Below are 22,355 nucleotides of genomic sequence, written 5' to 3' on the forward strand. Positions count from 1 at the left end.
TGGGAAGGGGCCTCCCAGCCCTCAGCCAGGTGTGCTGGGACAGTTCATTACCTTTAATTTCTTTGGTAAACTTTACCCTTTGGGAATCTGTCAGAGGTTTTTGTTGTTCTTCAATACTTTTAAAATCCAAAACTTCACAAACAAACTCGATTACTGGCTGTGCCTTGTAAAACGCTGTTGCCGACACTGTAGGCGAGAAAAGAGGCAAAGGCCTAAGCGTGACCGTGGGGCTGCTGGACGGGCCCATAGTCCTGGAGGGGCCTCACAGGCCAGGCCAGCCATGGTGGGGACACCCAGCCGGGGTTCTCACTCCCTACCGAGGCCAGCCTCAGGCCCAGACACGGGCAGGCCAGCAGTGACAAGCCCAGGCCCCAGCTGCTGACCCTCCCTCTGGTCAGGGTGACAGAAAGGAGCTGGCTGATTTTAAAGACTAAGTCACCCTCCGAGAATGAAGCCAGTGTTGTAGGATTTTCTGGTTACCGTCTGGTGTAGATATTTCTGAAATTCACCATTTCCTTTTATGTAATTCTTTTTCAATAAATGTGTAACTGAGCAAGATCAAATTCTCATTCCTTTCTAGAGCTTTTCATAATAATCAGCTCCCAAATGAGAAGACAGATCCTTTTCGCTGGCCTTCACTCTCATCTTTTTCATGGAGAGGGCAGCGGATGTCCTGCACAGATTAGCGACTAAGCCTCCCAAGAGAGGGACAGGCCGCACCCAGGCTACAGTCAAACCCAGGCCTACAGGAGGCCAGCAGGAAGGAAGCCCGGGATCCTCAGGCCCGCCTCAGCCCCTGGCCACAGCCTCTGAGGGTGCGACCTCCTCGTGGCTTCACGCTGGCCTGAGAGCCACTGCCCTAACCCACCCAACACTGCAGGTGAGACCAGCCAGGTGTCACGCAGCAGTGCCGGCTCTGACAGAGGCCATGCATGGAGCTGGCCACATGCCACCCGCCCACCGGGGTCCTGACCCCCCAGCCCATGCCCAACCCTGCTCTGCAGTGAAGACCCCAGGGCGCTGCTCACCATCAATATTCAGCATCATTTTCCAGAGAGAAGGCCGGACGGACTGATGGAAGCCAAACCACACTTCTCGGCCCCCGCCAAGAGGGTTGGAGCAGCCCTCGGACGCGGTGAAGAAGGAGCGGCCCACGGGGGTGTACCTGGAACCAAGAGACCCCACCCCGCCTCCCGTCAGATGCGTCGTCTTCCAGAAGCAACAGCCACCTCTGGGTGGGCTTCGTCTGCGCCCACCACATCCTCATCAGAGTTCCGTTTCCCCTCCTTTTAAATCTGCGTTTACCACACGGCACTCCAGCCTGTGTGCGTGGCCTGCTGTGCGGGACGCTGTGACAGCAGCAGGCTGGGGGACCCGTGGCCTCACTGGGGGATGGTGAAAGATGTTTAAACACACCGCACAGGTGGAGCACAAACCCCCAGGACCTGGCGTGTTTCTGGCCCAGGCTCCCTGTCCTGGCTTTGCCTCGCCTTACTGTCCTCACTGTCTACTCTTCACGTCTCGGGGCCTGTGTCCCCAAGCGCAGATAGAAGTGGGCACCTGCCAAGTGCCAGCCCCAGCCAGGCCCAGCCCCAGCCATGGGGAGACATGTTGCTTTTGGCCGGTGGCTGTCCAAGCATGACCCAGCATCTGCCGGCTCCTTTAGCCATGGGCTCCCCAGGTAGGCTCCAAGGCCCCGGAGCTGCCCGCTGTGGGCTCCCCCGTAGGAGGTGGAAGGGCCAGCATGAGGGCTTCACAACCTCTTCCGGGCCTGCAAGGAATGCTGTGCTGACCCGGCTGGAGCTACTCGACTGAAGCAGACACATTCTCCAGCACAGCAGCCTCACCTGCTGCACAGGCACCGTGGGGTCTGGTGGCCTAGGAGGCACCGTCACTAATGATTCTGAAGGGAAAACATGCTGTGAGCCTCGATGCTCCCTAATTGTGGGCTGCGCTGATCCAATCACCCACACGGCCCTTTCACTTTCCACCTGAGACGTGCTATAATCCCGCCTCTACTGCTCTTCTTTTCCCAAAATGAAAACAGCAGTTTCCTCCCTGATTATACAATTAATGTAAGTAATCCAAAAGAATTCAGAAAAGAATCACAGTCATTTCTGCAACTCTATTAAAAAGGTAGATGCCATTTTGGCAACCATCCTCCTAGACTGTTTCTCCACGTACCTACGACCTTCCTCCACCGATAGTTCAAAGCAGAGACAGATTACACATGGGGGTAGGTGTGTTCCTGCCGGGAGTGACAGCCTGTCCTGTATTTGCTCACCTCCTCCCATGCCTGAAGACTGAGAACACCATGGTCCCTTCTAAAAATCTTACACAAGGCCTCAAAGCACCTTCTCTTCTATGAGGGAAGCCCCAACTCTCTCCTAGAATCTTAAAGCTTTGGTCAGTCCTGGGGTTTGTCACTGTGGGGTTTGTTTCGGTTTAGGCTTTGGTTCGAAAGAGATAAAACTTGAAAACTCAAACTGTTCCCAGGCACCAGTGTGAGGGCAGGTGTGCTGAGGGCTGATGTGCTGAGCTGGCCTCGCTCCTCCAACAGCGGGCCACTCAGGAAATTAGCGCAACCCTCTGCCCAGCAACCGGGCAGCTTGTGAGCCCTTAAACTGTTCCCCTACACCCTCTCCCAGCAATCGCAAGTATGGCAATTTGTGGTAAAAGAGTAATCCTGAGAATAAGGACGTCCCCAACAGTCACAAAAAGCAGTGGTGACGATCCCTAGAGTTGCAGACATGCGTGCAGCACGAAACTGGGAACACAGCATTACTCTCCTATCACGAGTCCCAAGGGCAAGAGAGCGGCAGAAAAGTGCGGGCGCAGAGGGCTGCGCGGAACACGAAGGCACCAACGTGCACACAAATAGGGAGGCCACCGTTCCGGGCCAGGCCAAGAATGCTGGTGACTTATGTTTATATTAACACTGTTTCCACCTTAGCACCATTTGTGTTATCTTCATCACAGAAAACCCACATGACCAGTCCCACCCTGGATCCGAGAATGAGCCGTTCCTCGGACAGATTTCAGACCCTGTGGGGGGGGCCCTCGGAGCCGCAGGGGATTCCCCCGCCCTTGGTCCTGTGTGGCGCCCTCACCTCATGGATGGCAAGTGCCTCATGACCACGTCCAGGGCCTGGATCGTCTCAAAAGGGACGCTGGGCAGCCGCCCTGAAAGTGCATCGTGTAACGCCTGCAAGCTCACGCAGGACACCCACTTGATGGACACCTTGAAGATGCGATCCTTGCCTTCTCCCGGCAGCGTGACCTCCAGCTCCACCTGCGAGGATCCAAGGCACACAAGGTTACTCCCTCCTGCGAAGCCCCAGGGAGGACGCAGCCTGGCAGTGGTTGGCTTCCAGACACTCCTGGGTGAGGAAGTCCCCGCCCAGGCCTCTAGCCAACCACTAGCCACATGTGGCTATGGAGCACTTGAAATATGACCAAGGAACTGAATTTTAAACTTTACTCACTTACTTTTGATGAATTTAAATGTACAGAGCCACGTGTGGCAGTGGCTGGTGCACTGACAGTGGTCGAAAACGTATCCTCTTGTTTCTCCCCCAAACAATGAACTCACTACCTCTCTCCACCCCAGTCTCTGAATCACTCCTTCCCTCACCTATGGGTTGCACCTAACGCCAGATCATGCTGCTGTCACCTGCAAACCCTACTCCGCTACTCAGAACCCACAGTTAAATGGCGATCTGGCCCTCATACCTCCAAATATGTGGACACACACAAGCCCACTCAGGTGACGCGTGAAGCAACTTCGCTATTTGCTGATAATGCTTCCCAGTGTCTGAGGAACACCGACGTGACAGGTTACGGACGGTATATATGTTATCCTCACATGCCCAATGACCCCAGCAAGGGAAAATTCATTCCACTTTTGTTGAGACAGGGTCTCACTGTGGCCCAGGCTGGAGTGCAGTGGTGCAGTATTGGCTCACTTTGACCTTGACCTCTTTCTCACCTTGGCCTTCCAAGTAGCTGGAACTACAGCCACACGCCACCAAACTCGGCTAATTTTTCAATTTTTAATTTTGTAGAGATGGAGTCTCACCATGTTACCCGTGCTGGTCTCGAACTCCTGGGCTCAAGGGATCCTCCCACCTCGGCCTCTCAAAGTGCTGGGATACAAGCGTGAGCCACTGTGCCTGGCCAACTCACCGCTTTTTATACACGAAACCACAGAAACCCGGACTTAAAAAAACAGCCTAAGGCCACAAAGCCACGAAAGGGCAGAGATGGGATCTGGACCTCGAAGGCCTTCCCACTCCATGTGTGATGCCAGGGTCCCAGGTCTTCAGCACCGGCCTCTCCTAGCCTGCCCAGGGCCTGCTGCCTCTGCTCTGTGCACCTGAGGTGCCCTCCCTGATTCAGGACCACAAACCCCAGCTTGCCGGCATGCCCGGGTCCAGTGTTGTTTGGTGGCACCAGGCACATCTGCTCGCTCGCCCACTGCCCACCATGCCCAGCTCCCATCTGCTCATCCTTGTCACCCAGGGCCTGGCCTCTTGCCACACCTTGTTTGAACCTCACGGAGCAATGACCAGACTCTGCCGGCGTCACCTGCACACCTGGGTCCCAGGTACACACCCTTTCCACCTGGGCCTGGGCTGGCTCTGGCAGACGCCCACGAGCCCTCAGAGCACTGTTGTGCCCGACGGCCCCAAACTGGCCACGCCCCGAGGACCATCTGCAAAAGATGAGGGCGGGGAAAAAGGAGCAAATCCTTCCAGCTGGATGGACTTCAAACATCGAATAGCAAGAAAAGCAGCAAGCCACAGAAGGGCACTGTGGCACGATTCTTTCTGGACGTCAGAGCCACACACACGGGGGACGCAGCACAGCTGAGGAAACCAACAGAGGGAAGGGCCAGCTTCACTCAACTCATCAGGACAGCGGAGGGGGTGGCGGTGGGGGGACGCAATCAAGGCTTCGCCCATGGGGGATTTCAGGGTGGGAGGAGGGAACAGCTGGGCCTGGGTTGGGGGGTACAGGATGTGGTTTAATACCACTCTTTAAATATATGTACATAGCTGGCCCTTGCACAACATGGGTTGGAACTACGCAAGTGGAGTTATATATGGATTTCCTTCAGCTTCTGCTACCCCTGAGACAGCAAGACCAAGCTCCTCCTTTCTCTCCTCAGCATGAAGACAGAGGGGATCCTTTATAATAATCCACTTCCACTTAATGAAAAGTAGACATATTTTCTTTACCTTATGATTTCTTAAATAACTTTTCTCCAGCTTAAGCATGTAAGAATAAACTATATAGGGTCAGGCACAGTGGCTCATGCCTGTAATCCCAGCACTTTGGGAGGCTGAGGCAGATGGATCACCTAAGGTCAGGAGTTCAAGACCAGCCTGGCCAATGTGGCAAAACCCCATCTCTACTAAAAATACAAAAACTAGCTGTAACTATATCATACACTGTGGAAATAATATGCAGCCATAAAAAGGAACAAGACCAGCTGGGCGCGGTGGCTCACACCTCTAATCCCAGCACTTTGGGAGGCTGAGGCGGGTGGATCACGAGGTCAGGATTTCGAGACCACCCCGGCCCATAGTGAAATCTCGTCTCTACTAAAAATACAAAAAAACTAGCTGGGAATGGTGGCACGTGCCTATAATCCCAGCTACTTGGGAGGCTGGGGCAGGAGAATCGCTTAAACCCGGGAGGTGGAGGTTGCAGTGAGCTGAGATCACACCATACTCTGGCCTGGGTGACAAGAGTGAAACTCTATCTCAAAAAAACCCAACAAAACAAAACAAAAGCCAGGCACGGTGGCTCACACCTGTAATTCCAGCACTTTGGGAGGCTGAGGCGGGGGGATCACGAGGTCAGGAGATCGAGACCATCCTGGCTAACACGGTGAAATCCCGTCTCTACTAAAAATACAAAAAATTAGCCGGGTGTGGTGGTGGGCGCCTGTAGTCCCAGCTACTCGGGAGGCTGAGGCAGGAGAATGGCGTGAACCCGGGAGGAGGAGGTTGCAGTGAGCCGAGATCATGCCACTGCACTCCAGCCTGGGCGACAGAGCAAGACTCTGTCTCAAAAAAAAAAAAACAACCAAAAACCAAAAACCAAAAAAAATACAAAAATTATCCGGGTGTGGTGGTGGGCGACTTAATCCCAGCTACCTGGGAGGCTGAGGCAGGAGAATCATTTGAACCCAGGAGGTGAAGGTTGCAGTGAGCCGAGATAGCACCACTGCACTCCAGCCCTGGGCATCAGAGTGAGACTCTGTCTCAAAAAAAAAAAAAAAAAAAAGAAGAATAATAAACTATATAATACATGTAACATATAAAATATGTGTTAATTTACAGTTTATGTTATTGGTAAGGCTTCTGGTCAACAATAGACTATTAGTAGTAGTTTAAGTTTTAAGGGAGTCAAAAGTTATACATAGCTAGGTGCAGTGGTTCACGCCCATAATCCCAGCTCCTTGGGTGGCTGAGGTGGGAGGATGGTTTGAGTCCAGGAGTTGGAGACCAGCCTAGGCAATATAGGGGGACCCCATCTCTGTGCTCCCAGCTACTCAGGAGGTTGAGATAGGAGGATAGCTTGAGCCCAGGGAAGTCAAGGCTATAGTGAGCTGTGATTGTGCCACTGCTCTCCAGCCTGGGCAACAGAGAAATTGTTTCAAAAAAAAAAAGGTTATGAATGAGTTTTTGACTGCACGGGGAATCAGCACCTGATATGTTTGGCCGTGTCCCTACCCAAATCTCAACTTGAATTGTATCTCCTAGAATTCCCATATGTTGTGGTAGGAACCCAAGAAGGTGACTGAATCATGGGGGCTGGTCTTTCCTGTGCTATTTTTGTGACAGTGATCCAATTGGTTTATCAGTGGTTTCTGCTTTTGCTTCTTCCTCCTTCTCTCTTGCTGCCGCCATGTAAGAAGTGCCTTTTGTCCTCCGCCATGACTGTGATGCTTCCCTAGTATGTCCAATTAAACCTTTTTCTTTTGTAAATTGCCCAGTCTTTATCAGCAGCATGAAAATTGGCTAATATAGCACCATTAACCTTTTTGTTGTTCAAAGGCCAACTGTATATATATTTCTTTTTCATTAGTGCTACTTCATAATAAAATTCTAAATAAGTCATACACAAGTAACAGTAACTGAAAATGCACATTTGGCATAACACTGGCAACATAGCAGGCATTCCTGAACTCACTGGTTCCCCGTTTTACTTTCTTTCTTTCTTTTTTTTTTGGGGGGGGGGCAAGGAGTCCTGCTCTGTCAGTTAAAGAAACAGATCTGGAAGGGCTGACTGAGGCGCCCCGGGCCATGCGGCAGGAAGCAGAGGGGCGAGTGCCCCTGTCAAACTGTCTGATTCCTGACTCCAGAAAGGGAGACAGAGTCTCTATGGGCCCAGGACCAGTGGCTTGGCTGGGCATGGGGGGACGATTCCAGTATGGACTAGCAGCTACCGGGTCCCAATAGGAGTAGCCGGTCGCTGAGAAGGGAGTGCCATTCCCCTTGTCCAGAAACAGCACATCCAGGTCACGGCGTGCAGATGGAGTGCGCTTGGGAGTGGGAGAGTGCGTGCATTTCCAGCTCACACACGCCCCGGCCAGGAGGCACTTTAGGCCTGAGAACATCTGCAGCAACAGCACTCGGCGTCCGGCCTACAGTGCTGTGCCCTGGCACAGATCGGATGCCTGTCAATGCCACCCTTCAAAAACCTCTGTAGTCAAAACTGAGGAGCAATTCCAAGGGGTCTATTTTCCCACAGCAAAATACACTCTAATTTGTAAATGTATTGCAGTCCGGCCTCTGCTCGGCCCGTAGAGAAAGGATGGCAGAGTCACCCCGGGCTCTGTAACTGTCTGCGCATCCCACTTCCACAGTGGCTGGCTGGTGCTCGTGTGCAGCAGCTTAGGGCTGCATGGAGATTTTACCACGGCTGTCGTATGGGCAGGAGGCACACGGCTCTCCGAGGGACAGGCCCCGTGTGCGTCTGGGCTGCCAGCAGCAGGTGGTCCACACCCGAAACACTGCCGCCTCTCGACAGCCCAAAGCGCTCGGTCCCAATGACACGACATCTGAAAGTCACTCCCAGTGCTGCTGCCTCCTGTGTTCTGACCTCGGGCAGTGGCCCGAGGTCCAACTGCCATTTTCTGAACATGGATAATAGAAAATGTCAGCCCAGGACTCGATCCAAGGCCTGGAGCACAGCGAGGCAGCTGTGACTTCCAATCTCCCCAGACAAACCAAACCCGCAGGCTGGCCTCCCTGTCTGGAAATCCTCAGGGCGAGAGAAGTAGAACTGTCATGGGGTGATTCCTGTTGGGGTCGTCACACAACTCAGCAACAAAAGGAAAACAGCACTCTAAAGAATGTAAAGAGGACAGCCTGGGGCTCACGCCTGTAATCCCAGTACCGTGGGAGGCCGAGGTGGGCTGGATCTCTTGAGCTCAGGAGTTGTAGACCGGCCTGGGCAATGTGGCAAAACTCTGTCCCTACAAAAAGAGAATTAGTGGCTGGGCACAGTGGCTCACACCTGTAATCCCAGCACTTTGGGAGGCCGAGGCAGGCGGATCACAAGGTCAGGAGGAGTTCGAGACCAGCCTGACCAACATGGTGAAACCCCGTCTCTACTAAAAATACACACACACACCACACACACACACACACACACACACACACACACACACACACACACACACACACACACAAAAGAAAATTAGCCGGGCATGGTGGCACATGCCTGTAGTCCCAGCTACTCAGGAGGCTGAGGTGGGAGGCTCACTTGAGCCTGGGAGGTGGAGGTTACAGTGAGCTGACATTGTGCCACTGCACTCTAGCCTGGGTGACAGAGTGAGACCCTGTCTGGGAAAAAAAAAAAAAAAAGAGAGAGCACAAAGAAACTGTGTATGAATATGAAGCCAGGCAAAAGGCACAGAGGCGCAGCTGCCTTTCAAAAGGCTGTTCCTGCACTAAGCTTGGCTATGGCCCTGGCTGAGCCTATGGCCTCCCTGTCCACTGCTGCTGAGGAGGGAGTGAGGGAGGCACTGCAGACGTAGCATGTCTGGCTGGCCACAAGGATCCTGACCTGGATGGGGCCTCCCTGGGGCGGCAGGAAGAGTGACCACACCCACTATGCCTGCCGAGCCCAGGCCGAGAGACAGCTGCCAGGCTGCGCGCCACATGCCCCTCCCAGAAGGGGCTGTGCAGTTCACGTCTCGTTGAAATGTGCCAGGTGCTGAGGTCTAAAGGCATCCTGTGACTCTGTAGGGCAGCAGCTCTCGAAAGGCAGATCACTGACCCCCAAAAGACCTCAGCACCAAAACCAGTCCCACCCATCATGTCTGCAAAGTGTAGTGGGAATTCAAAGTCACCTGGCAGATGACAGAGCAGGTACAGGGAATGGCTGCTCAGTTAGGGCTCGGCACCACCTCCTGACCAGCTTGTATTGGGGTGGGCTCGGGTCAAAGCACCTGGCTCGCTCAAGGGGACCCATGGCCCCGAGAGGTAGCAGGTCAGCCCCAAAGATGCTTGCACCAGACCCAGGCTGAGCAGGCTCCCTGCCGCACACTGTCCAAACGGAGCCCCCCATGGCTTCCTCGCCTCCCACCTTCTCTCCCCAAGCCTTCAGGTGCAGAAGCTTCACTGCCTCGGGAGCCCTTGGCCTCCCTTGCTGCCAGACCCCCCCATCCCAGGTCAGCAGGCAACAGCCAGGCACTCCTGTGGTCACAGCATGGCTGAGCTGGACAGAGAGGCGGACAGGCAGGAGTGCCGAACTACCATCTCCTTCAACAGTGAACTCCATGCGTGGCTGTCTTCCCCCAAGGTACGCTGCTTCCAGGCAGGGTCTGCTATTGTTCTGAGCTGTGGATCTGCCCTAACTTCCTTCTGGGAAGGAGACACTGGTGCTGTCCACCACCACTCCTAGACCGTGTCAACCCAGACATTCAACTTGATCATTCAGTGAGATGTGGGAATAAATTCTCAGGTTCATCTTCCACCAGCCAAATCCCTTCCAGGCCAATGCCACTTGTCTTTTGTTATTTAGGGAGTTTAAAGTTGTCTCCATATGTTCCTAAACGGTGCTCCTTCTGGCCACCTTTCTAAATTTTCTACTCAACTGAGCAGAGAAACTCCAGGGAGCTGCAGACCTTCCATGGGCCCTGACAAGGGGAGGCATGGAGCTGGACCCAGAGCCAAGAAGAACAGACGACACAAATCATGCCTTCAAAGAGAACCCAGGAGTTCAACCTAAAATGCTGATCAACTTGTATAGTTTCCTGTGTCTCCACCTCCAGTTCTGGGAGGTGAGGTAGTGAGGCTGGGTGGTCCCAGCATCTCCCGGGCCTGGGAGAACTCGTCTCTCTTTCCACACAGGAGCTGGGATGAAGGCAGGCAGGCTAACATTGCAGTAGGAGATTTAGGAGCTTCGTGTGTAAGGGCGATGTGACATGGGCCCTCTGTGCAGAGGCCTGGGCCAGAGCTGCCAGAGTCCCCATGAGCCTACAGGATAATGGAGCACCAGAACGATTCCACTCTTACCACAAGTGAGGCACGAAAAAGTACTTCACAGAAAAAAGACAAAACCCAAAGACGACACTGGGACACGATGCGAGAAGATGGACATGGGGACACCTCCTTACGCAGGCTCTCACACAGAAGGTTAATTTCTGCACCCTGCAGAGATCCTACGGAACCCCCAAACCAGTGGGAGGAGCGTGGTCTGCAGCCGGGGAACCCCCACGCTAACCGAACACAGTGGCTTTGAGTAGGTTCTCTATGCTCTCTGGGACATGAGCTTTTCTTTCTTCCTTTTTTTTTTGAGATGGAGTTTTGCTCTTGTTGCCCAAGGCTGGAGTGCAATGGTGTGATCTTGGCTCACTGCAACCTCCACCTCCCAGGTTCAAGTGATTCTCATGCTTCAGCCTTCCAAGTAGCTGTGACTATAGGCGTGTGCCACTATGCTTGGCTAATTTTTTTTGTATTTTTAGTAGAGACGGGATTTAGTCATGTTGGCCAGGCTGGTCTCATACTCCTGGCTTCAAGTGATCCGCCTGCCTCGGCCTCCCAAATTGCTGGGATTACAGGCATGAACCACTGCACCTAGCCTTAAACAAAGAATTTTAAACCCTCGCTACTCAATGTGTGGCATGGGGCCAGCAGCACGGGCACCGGCTAGGGCTGGTGGGAGATGCACCACCCAGAGCCGTGGGGCACAGGCACCGGACAGGGATGTACATGCTCACTGAACTCTCACAAAGCCCCTGGGAAGTAGTTTTTATTGCCATCTCTCCGTTTTACAGGTGAGGCAGTTGAGGCTTGGCCAGTTGAGGTGCCTCAGGCCCCACCACAGGAAGGGTGGAGCCAGGCCTCAAACCCATATCTGGTTTTACCCCAGAGTCTGTGCGCAGTTAATTTCCACAATGACAGGTCTCAAATTTAAATATCAAATACCATATAGACTCCCTCAGCCCCTTTTCAGAAAAACTACCCTGATGCCCGCCTTGTGTGTAAATATAAATATGTACAGACAAAACTGTGTACAAACTCCTTATGCTTTTCTTTCTTATAAAACTTTAAGTGAAAACAAATGCAAATTAAGCACAGAACTTTAAAATGACTACATTTCAGCTCCACAGCACGCTAGTTTGCAAGGGGTGATCATGCTCGACTGATGTGCATTTGGTCTAGGACTAGCTCCTATTGGGAAAACCAATGTCTATCACCCTGGGCTGGCCGTGACAACGCATAGACCACTGTCCCCTCTTAGAACCATGAGATCGCTTTATGCAGAGCCCTATATCGTAAACTCGGCCTCTGCTCAGTCACAGCATGTTCTCCCCTTGTCAGAGCGTGATAACGTGGAGAAGCATCACTGGGCACTGAGATTGCTGGGCCCTGCTGACCATCCAGAAAGGCTGAAAGGAGCTTCTTCATTTCAAGATTATCATCAAAATGAAAAACTAGCCACTCTGGAGGCTGAGGTGGGAGGATCGCTTGAGCCTGGAAATTGAAGGCTACAGCAAGTGTGATTGCACCATTGCTTTCCAGCCTGGGCGACAGAGCCAGACCCTGTCTCAAAAGCAAAAGGAGGAAGATTGAACGTCTGTAGGGAGAGCTGCTTTTAGGCCACTTGCTCTCCCACTAAAACAGACATCCCTGACAGCAACTTGAGACCCTTTGCACATGGAGCTGGCTTCCTTCTCAGGAACTCAGGGTTTAAAAAGCAAACTGTGTACGTTGTTCCCAGAGGGAATCAGCCTTTCATTCTCAGCATTTCTTTCATAGTTGTTAAACTCCTGGTTTCTGATGTGTTTGCTTCTTAAAGTATGTGTAAAGATTATCTTTTATGTTTTATTTTTTTGAGACTGAGTCTCACTCTGTTGCCCAGGCTGGAGTGCAGTGGCGCGATCTCAGCTCACCATAACCTTCGCCTCCCAGGTTCAAGAGATTTTCCTGCCTTAGCTTCCCAAGTAGGTGGGATTACAGGTGCCTAGCTAATTTTTATATTTTTAGTAGAGATGGGGTTTCACCATACTGGCCAGGCTGGTCTCGAACTCCTGATCTTGTGATCCGCCCACCTCGGCCTCCCAAAGTGCTGGGGTTACAGGCGTGAGCCACCGCGCCCGGCCTGTAAAGATTATTGCTGAGCCAGGTTTCTGCTCTTCTTCTACTTACAAATAACACCCGTATCACTCTGCGGCAGCACATTTGTTGAAAGACATTCTCAAGATGTGACAACTTCTGGGCAGAAATTTTATTACTTTTTAAATAAAGCCATGATAAGGCTAAAGGTAATAAAAGAAGGTGACATTTTAATATACCCGCTCCTTCCGGGTTGACTAATCACCATCATTCTAATTTCAGATGAGTCACTGGCTACAGCAGAATGTTAACTGGGCCTCACTGCCATGTCTCTCTCTCACATACCCCTATATGAACGTAATTTTCCATAGCTCTTCTTGTGGAGATGGAGTCTCATTCTGTCGCCCAGGATGGAATTCGTGGCGCACTGAGATAGCTCACTTCAGCCTCGAACTCCTCAGCTCAAGCCATCTTCCTGCCTTGGCCTCTGTAGGTCTTTATAATACTGGTGCTTACTCTAGGCTCTTGTCTGGCGGTGGTTTGTGGCTTGTGTTTAGCATGTGTACTTTGTACTTAAAGTTTGGTGGTTTCAGCAAGTTCTTGATATCCGTGTCTGGACCTAGACAAGTTAAACCCCCATCACTGAAAGCCACAATACACAGAAGGTAGTTTTTATGGCTCTCAGGATGAAGCATGTGGCAGCGACCCGCTCTCTCCTCCTCAGTGAAATAGTTTCGTGTATGAGAACAGGCATGACGGACTTTACAACATGTGTGAGCTTTACTTCACCGTACGTTACTCCACCAAGGGCACCCCGGGGAGCTTACCTTGTCCCTCCCAATCGGAAGGGGCATGGCTGTGTATAGATTCTTCCTGCCGTCAAACACGGGCTTCCGATCCCCAAAGATCTGTGTTTTAAAGTGCTGGACCATGTGTTCCACGATTTCCCTGAAACAAAGACAAAAGTCGGGCAAAATGTCAATAAAATGGAGAAAATGGCATACAAGGACATTTTTCTGACGCTATTTTTTTTTTTTTTTGAGATGGAGTCTTGCTCTTGTGGCCCAGGCTGGAGTGCAATGGCGGGATCTCGGCTCACTGCAACCTCTGCCTCCTGGGTTCAAGCAATTCTCCTCCCTTAACCTCACAAGTAGCTGGGATTAACGCCACCACGCCCGGCTAATTTTTTTTTTTTTTTTTTTGAGACGGAGTTTCGCTCTTGTTGCCCGGGCTGGAGTGCAGTGGCACGATCTTGGCTCACTGCAATCTGCGCCTCCTGGGTTCAAGTGATTCTCCTGCCTCAGCCTCCCGAGTAGCTGGGAATACAGGTGCCCGCCACCACACTTGGCTAATTTTTTGTATTTTTTTTTTTTAACTAGAGACAAGGTTTCATCATGTTGGCCGGGCTGGTCTCGAACTCCCGACCTCAAGTGATCCGCCCGCCTTGGCCTCCCAAATGCTGGGATTACAGGCGTGAGCCACCGCACCCGGCCCTCTGATGCTATTTTTAAAGCAATTTTGTAAGACCTGTGGCTCCTTTGGGCAACATGACTTCCAACTTCTATAAAGAAGCAAACTAGACCCATGAGTGCGTTTGTGCTCGTGCATTTAGTGAAACACGGGAGAACCTGATACGCGCTGGGCACTTTATATGCCACATAGAGCAGATGACAGACACTTCCAGAACCTCCGGAGCTCTGTGAAGGCACTGACGAGAACAGAGCTTGTGACATTTGTGTTCCATAGAGGTAGGGTCAGGCGCTCATGCCTCTGCACGGCTTCCCACTGTGCACACAGACTGACAGGTGTGGCTCAGCTCGGCTGTGGGCCTTGCTGTGGCCACTAGGATTTGCTCTGTAGCCCCAGTCAAGGGGTTTGTGAGACTGGCTTGGCCTTCTGTGCTCTTCTGATTGCCAGAAAAATGAGTCCTGGGTGCTGCTGCCCCTCCAGTCCAGCCTGACCCAGGGGCCCAGCCAAACCTCAGCCCACTTGCAGAGCCATGGTATGAAACGGATGCTTGCTGCTGGGAGGGACTGGGGTTTTGGTGTTGGGCGCTCAGGCATTCCAGTGGCAGAAGGCTGCTAGATGCAAGGGAGCTGCTCTGCAGGGCTCCGTGAACAGAGATCCATGACCCCCACCCTCCACCCCCCAACCCCCACTTCCCCACCATGACAGAGAGGCCTCCAGAAACACACTCTGCAAACCTCCTGCTGGCCTTGAGCTCTGTTCCAAAGAGGTACCAGCTTGGCATAGCACTCTCCTGGCATTTCAGGTGGTTGTTTTATTTTATTTCATTAGAGACAGGGTCTCGCTCTATCATTGGAGTACACTGGCACGATTACTGCTCACTGCAGCCTTGATCTCCCAGGCAGAAGCAATCCTCCCATCCCAGCCTCCCAAGTAGCCGGAACTACATGCCCAGGCCACTATGCCCAGTTAATTTTTAAATTTTTTTGTAGAGATGGGGCCTCCCTTATGTTGCTCAGGCTGGTCTCAAACTCCTGGGCTCAGGCAATCCTCTTGCCTTTGCCTCCTGAAGTGCTGGGAGTACCAGCATGAGTCACTGTGCCCAGCTCAGGGGGGTTCTGATGCATTTTGACCCAACTCACTAAATGCCTGCCCTCACACACCACGCCTGATGAAGTGCAAATATGAAGAGCTGGGGTCACTGCCTGCCCACAAAGGCCCATGTGAGGGAAATGCAGAGGCCTATGGGCTGCTTAAGATCTCGGTTTTTTACCAGGAAATGCCAGCTCAGGGGATGTGGTAAAGAGGGAGAGAGGAGTCCACCAGCAGGGGAAGGTGGGGGCAGGGGAGTCGCCGACAGACTTCTGAAGGGAGTTGGGATTGGAGCATGGCTAGAATGGTCTTTCTCTTGGGCAGAGCCTCGGTCATCTCTCAGGAAGCAAGAATCTGCCAACTCCTTCCATTCCTTTCCCAAAAGTCGAGGCAAGCTGGCCTGGAGGGCTTTCCTTATTCAGAATGGCTTTGCTTGGTTCACCTCCAACAGCCACAGGAAGAGGGTCTCAGGGATCCAGCTAACCTGCCCTCAACACCTGCGGTCTGGGGAGTGCCCGTGGCAGATGCCCAGAGCCTCTCAGTGACATCTTTGAGGGCTCCACCAAGCTGCACCCGCCTCTGACAGTGCTGGGAGATCCAGCCTGGGCAGGGCACAGCCCCGAGGGCTGTCAGCATAGCCCCGGCATCCATCCCTGCCATGCCGACCTGGCAGCCAGGGCACAATCTCACCTGGCACCTCCCTGACCTGCTCTGGGCTGCCCAAGACAAGGGATGCCCTGCAGCTCTCACAAGAGGACAGCTCATTCCTCTGCGCTCTCCAGACATTACAAAGGGTCCCCAACCTTCGGAGGCCCTCATCTCCCTGGCCAGGACCACACAGCCAACTTGTGGTGCAGATGGCTCCACTGGAGGGGAAGGTGGGTTCTACTCACATTCAAAGAACAAATCATTCTGGCCTAATTCAAACCTGACCTGAACAGAGTAAGATGGCACACACCCTGACTCATTTCATGAGGCTAGCAAAACCTTTAGGTTGAAACTAGACAGGAAGAGTACTAAGAAATCGTGGGCCAATCACTTACAAATAGAGGCAGGAACAAGACATTAACAAGCTGAATCTAGCAACATGTTCAAAAATAAATCATCATGTCAAAGTTCAGTCGATACCGAAACAAAAGGTTGTATTTAACATTATAGAATTAATTAACATGAAACAGGTTATAAACCTAAAAGCTATAACTGAGAAATGCCTAGAAGAAAACATAAGAAAAAAATGTTCCTAAACCTTGGGATAGACAAAAATTTCTAAGAAATGTGTCCCTAAAGGAAAAATTCAAACTAGGCTTCATTAAAATTAAAAACTTTTACCCATCTCTTAAAAAAAAAAAAAAAGAGAGAGAGAGAGGCACCATTACAAAAACAAAAAGACAAGGCCAGGTGCGATGGCTCATGCCTATAATCTCAGCCCTTTGGGAGGCAGGCGGATCACTTGGGGTCAGGAGTTTGAGACCAGCCTGGCCAATATGGTGAAACCCCATCTCTACCAAAAATACAAAAAATTAGCTGGGTGTAGTGGTGGGTGCCTGTAATCCCAGATACTTCGGAGACTGAGGTGGGAGAATCGTTTGAACCCAGGAGGCAGAGGTTGCAGTGAGCTGAGATTGTGCCACTGCACTCCAGCCTGGGCATGACAGAGTGAGACTCTATCTCAAAAACAAACAAACAAAAACAAAAAGATGAGCAATCAACTGGGAGGAAATATTCCATAATCACACAGACACACATCTAACAAAGAACTTGTATACATAATGTATTTAGGAAAATTCTTACAACTCAGTAAGAAGATAATCCAACTTAAATGAGCAAAAGATTTGACCAGACACATGGCAGAAGAGGATACACAAATGGCAGGTAAGCACATGAAAGGGTGTTCATCACTCCGCTTCAGGGAAATGGAAATGAAGCCACAGACATCCAGTAGAAAGGCTAAAATCAGAAAGGGTAAAAATACCAAGAGCTGGTGAAGATGGAGGGAAATGCTCTCTGCTACGAAGCTGGTGCAACTACTTTGGGGAAAAAGTGTGGTTTCAATGTCTGTTTACCACCCTGTCTAGCAACTTCTGACACAAGAAAAATGAAAACACACATCCACGCAAACATTTGCATACAAATGTGTATAACAGCTCCAAACTGGAAACAATTCATATCAATGTCCATCAGCTGATGAGTGGACAAACCCATGATGCCACACGCACACAATGCAATACTTGAATCCACGCTACATGCAACATGACGGGTGTCTTAGAAACATGCTTGGCGGGCCAGGCGCGGTGGCTCACACCTGTAATCCCAACACTTTGGGAGGCCGAAGCAGGTAGATCACGAGGTCAGGAGATCGAGACCATCCTGGCTAACATGATGAAACCCTGTCTCTACTTAAAAATACAAATTAGCTGGGCGTGGTGGCGGGCGCCTATAGTCCCAGCTACTCGGGAGGCTGAGGCAGGAGAATGGCGTGAACCCGGGAGGCGGAGCTTGCAGTAAGCCGAGATCGTGCCACTACACTCCAGCCTGGGCGACAGAGCAAGACTCCATCTCAAAAAAAAAAAAAAAAAAAAAAAGAAACATGCTTGGGGAACGAAGCCAGCCACCAGGAGGAACAGGTATACAATGATAATGATTCCATGTATAGGAAACTCTTTGACAGGCAAAAACAATCTACACTGACAGAATGCAGGTCTGTGTTTGCCTTGGGGCAGGGGACAACACACTTAACTGCAATGGGGCAGGTGCTTTGGGTTTGTTAGCATGTCCTATTGATTGTGGTGGTTCTTACAGGACTGCATACATTTTTTAAAGATCATAGGCCTACATAAAGGTATGTCTAGGAGATACTGTGGGTTCGGTTCCAGACCAGCACAATAAAGGAAATGTCGCAATAAGGCGAGTCATACAAAGGTGTTGGTTTCCAGTGCACAGAAAAGTTCTGTTTCCACTGTACTGCCGTCTATTCAATGTGCAATAGCATTGTGTCTAAAAAAAAACATGTACATTCTTTGATTAAAAAATACTTTATTGCTAAAAATGCTGACACAGACATGAAGGGCACCAATAAGACTTGCTTGGCACAGGGCTGCCATGAACCTTCAATTTGTTAAACAACGATGACAAACAGTACCTGCAAAGGGCAACAAAGCAAAGCACAGGCTGGCGCAGTGGCTCATGCCTGTAATCGCAGCACTTTGGGAGGCCAAAGCAGGTGGATCACGAAGTCAGGAGTTCGAGACCAACCTGGCCAACATAGTGAAATCCCGTCTCTACTAAAAATACAAAACATTAGCCAGGCATGGTGGCAGTTGCCTGCAATCCCAGCTACTTGGGAGGCTGAGGCAGGAGAATCACTTGAACCCGGGAGGCGGAGGTTGCAGTGAGCTGAGATCACGCCACTGCACTCCACCCTGGGCAACAGAGTGAGTTGCCCAGGGCAAAAAAAAAAAAAAAAAAAAAAAATTTAGCCAGGCGTGGTGGCACACACCTGTAGTCCCAGCTACTTGGGAAGCTAAGGCATGAGAATCGCTTGAACCCAGGAGGCAGAGGTTGCAGTGAGCCGAGACTGCGCCACTGCACTCCAGCCTGGGTGACAGAGCGAGACTCCTTCTCAAAAACAAAAAAACAGTGACAACAAAAAGAAAAATTATGACAATTTCAAAGTTGTAGAAGAAAAGCATTTAATAAAATTCAACATCCACTCATGGTTTTTTTTTTTTTTTCTGAAACAGATTCTTACTCTGTTGTTCAGGCTGGAGTACAGTGGTGCAATCATAGTTCACTGCAAACTTGAACTCCTCGGCTCAAGGGATCCTCCCCATTCAGCCTCCCAAGTAGCTGTGACTATGGGCGCATGCCACCACAATGGCTAATTTTTAACTTTTTGTAGAGATGAAGCTTTGCCATGTTGCCTAGGCTGGGCTCAGGCAATCCTCTCACTTTGGCCTCTCAAAGTGCTGGGATTACAGATGTGAGTCATCATGCCTGGTACTCATGATTGTTTTTAAAAAATTAGAAAAGTAGGGATAGAAGGAAACGTCTTCATCTGGTAGGAAATCCGCACAGAAACCTTCTCAAAGTCTATAGCAAACTAACTTTCCCTGAGGTTCGCAATGTAATGAAGACGCCCAAATCACCACTTCTGTTCAATGCTGCACTACAGGTCATGGTTACCACCGTAGGGTAAGAAAGGGATTGTAAAGAAGAAAAAAACTGTCATTACTGGTGGACATTAGGACTGTATTTGCTGAAAATCCAGAAGAGGCTACAGAGAAAAAGGAAGCTTCAGAAAGCCAGAGCGCTGTCTCCAGGTCTGGGCTGTGCGCCAGGTACAGGGTGAATGCCGCCTATGTCCCTCTTGGACAAAGATGCTCGTTGCCCTCCAGTGCGCCTTTCTTCACTCCTGTGTTCTTAGTGAAAGAGGTGGCAAAAAAGGAGTGGCGGACTCAGTCATTCAACAAACATCTCAGTGATGACGCCTGCAGGCACCGCCTCCTGCAGGGATGGGTCTCCCGGGCTTCCCTGTCCTCTCCCCCTCTATGAAATCCAGGTTCCCCACAAAGATTTGGTCCCTTGGCAGTACACTGGCAGTTCCCTCCCTTTTTTCCCTATGAGACAATCTCGTGGCCACTCTAAGTTGCATATCACCGCAGAGGAATTCCTGAGTGACTTGGCAATACAGGACCGCCGTGTTTGGAAACAATTATTTAATTGTAGGATGTAACATAATGGCAATACATCATTGATTATGTACTCCAGAATCGGTGGCCACCCTGCACCTTGGCCTCCCTCCTCCTTCTAGTTCCTGAAAGAAAAGACCCCTGCCCTGACCCCCAACTGTCTGCCCCGCAACTGGAGAACAGCAGCCAAAGCAGCGTGTTCCTCCCTGTAGCAGGGGTGCAGCTACCGTGGGGGTCCTCCCAGAGCCACACGCACAGGGAAGGAGGGAGGGAGGCATGGGCGCTTGGAGTCCCAACCTGTATTCACGAAGTTTTTTGTTTTTTTTTTTTTTTTGAGATGGAGTCTCGCTCTTTCGCCAGGCTGGAGTGCTGTGGCGTGATCACACTGCAACCTCTGCCTCCCAGGTTCAAGCGATTCTCCTGCCTCCGCCTCCAGAGTAGCTGGGACTACAAGTACGTGCCACCACACCCAGCTAATTTTTGTATTTTTAGTAGAGATGGGGTTTCACCATGTTGGCCAGGATGGTCTTGATCTCTTGACCTTGTGATCTGCCCGCTTCAGCCTCCCAAAGTGCTGGGATTACAGGCATGAGCCACCATGCCTGGCCCACAAATTTTTCCTTTGAGAGTCGGAAACACGAAAAGACGTCTTAAAAAAGAAAAAAAATCAGTAAAGAGATATACCATGTTTATGGATCAGAATATTTTCCTTGAACAAATCCATCCTTTTTTCTTTTTTTTTTGAGATGGAGTCTCGCTCTGTCGCCCAGGCTGGAGTGCAGTGGCACAATCTCGGCTCACTGCAAGCCCTGCCTCCTGGGTTCAGGCCATTCTCCTGCCTCAGCCTCCTGAGTAGCTGGGACTACAGGCGCCCGCCACCACGCCCGGCTAATTTTTTGTATTTTTAGTAGAGACGGGGTTTCGCTGTGTTAGCCAGGATGGTCTCGATCTCCTGACCTCGTGATCCACCCGCTTCTGCCTCCCAAAGTGCATCCTTTTAATTTCAGTAAAAATCCAGAGAGGGATGTCTTTTTATTTGATAGGATTTAACAAACTCATCCTAAAATAGAAGTGGAAATCTGAAGGACAAAGGCTGGCAGGTATTCTTGAGGAGGAGCACCTGGAGGGAGGCCATGGCGTTGGGGCAGGCAGAGAGCTCGGGACAGAGCCCAGAGTCCAGAGCCCAGAAACAGGCCCAGGGATGGGGGCGGCAGGAGAGAGAGGGCAGGACACACTTCTCAATGACTTATGGCAGGCAACCACACACCCAGGATTCAAGGAAATACAACCGAGCCGCACTACTGGAGACACTCCGGATGAACACTCACTGTTCCGAGCCCTATCCAGCACTAGGCATGATGACTCCGCTCACTGACGGTCCTGCGGGCCCCTGGAGGCGGGGTCAGGTCCAGCTCATCCTGCACGCCCAGCACGGCGTGCGGCTTGGGCTGGGCGGATCTCTCAAGAGAAGGAGGCTGTTCAGTCGTGCCAGCGAGGCAGTGCCCCGAGGGGCTGCAATGCACACCCATGGAGTCAGCCAGCAGACAATCCCGGCCACCACTCAGGCCTCCGCCACCCAGAGAGAGCATCCCTGGCCACCCGCCCGCATCCCCCGTGCCCCGGGGCCCACTGCTGAGGGTGAGGAGGGGCCGATCTTGTACAAAGCAGAGAAAGTGGACCTCGTGGCTGTGGCAGCAGGATGGCACCTTGCTGCCTAATTCTAACACGGGGGTCCCTTCCCTCCTCAAACAGATGACGACGTATTTGGCAGTTAATTTTCTTTCTTTGTAAAACTGTGATAAAATACAGATAACATAAAATCGACCATTTCAACTAAGTGTTCAGTTCAGCAGCATCGAGTGTGTCCATGCTGTCGTGCAACAACCACCACCCTCTGTCCACACATGTTTTTCACTTCCCCAAAGTGAAATTGTACCCGTGAGGCACTAACTTCCCAGCCAGCCCATGAAGCCACCTGGGGACCCTGCTCCTGGAGTCCCTGAATCTGGTTCTTCGTTTCGATCCAGTGCAGGCACTGGAAAGTAAGCGAGTGTCCCTGCTTCTGGAGAGCCAGCTCTGCTGGCCACCCAGGTCTCAGGCTTGCCCTTGACCTCCCAAAAAAGATGACAGCCCAGGAGTCCACTTGCATGCATTCCGTCCACCAGCGGGCCCCCAGCCTCTTAGAGAGTGACCCATGTTGAAACGAAGGAAAAGGAGAACCACGGCCAAGCTGTTAGTGCTGGTTCTGCCAAGTTCTAAGCGGAGACTCAGCTCCCTCCTCAGTCACCACCCAGGGAAAGGGCAGTGCCAAACAGCACCCCGCACAGGGCCGGGGCCGCCTCGCAGAAGCTGGAGCATGCTTGCTAATGCAGAGAAGCAAGTGCCTGCCCCATTTGCCTGTTTGCCCTTTTGTCATAATTCTGAGAGGTTCCCTCTTTTACAAATGTCATCCTTTCATTAATTTCTAATTACACAGCTTTTGCCTTAATACATTCTCACCAAAGGTTTCACATAACGATAAAGCTAA

The 22,355-nt window shown here is 51.4% G+C and overlaps 1 protein-coding gene across 8 annotated transcripts in view; it reads right to left on the bottom strand.

The window, feature by feature from the left end:
• Nucleotides 1-22,355, bottom strand: part of AGO2 (argonaute RISC catalytic component 2) — a 118,078-nt gene that overhangs the window by 39,030 nt on the left and 56,693 nt on the right. For all 8 annotated transcript variants that reach the window (XM_054499834.2, XM_054499832.2, XM_054499835.2 and 5 more), the window contains exons 3-6: nucleotides 13,409-13,529; nucleotides 3,111-3,292; nucleotides 1,029-1,165; nucleotides 52-186 (exon numbers count right to left, since the gene is read on the bottom strand). In XM_054499834.2, the coding sequence (XP_054355809.1) occupies nucleotides 52-186; nucleotides 1,029-1,165; nucleotides 3,111-3,292; nucleotides 13,409-13,529 (575 nt within the window). The remainder of the gene's footprint in view (nucleotides 1-51; nucleotides 187-1,028; nucleotides 1,166-3,110; nucleotides 3,293-13,408; nucleotides 13,530-22,355) is intronic.

The sequence above is a fragment of the Pongo pygmaeus genome, chromosome 7 (assembly GCF_028885625.2).
Source record: "Pongo pygmaeus isolate AG05252 chromosome 7, NHGRI_mPonPyg2-v2.0_pri, whole genome shotgun sequence".
NCBI classification, from domain to species: domain Eukaryota; kingdom Metazoa; phylum Chordata; class Mammalia; order Primates; family Hominidae; genus Pongo; species Pongo pygmaeus.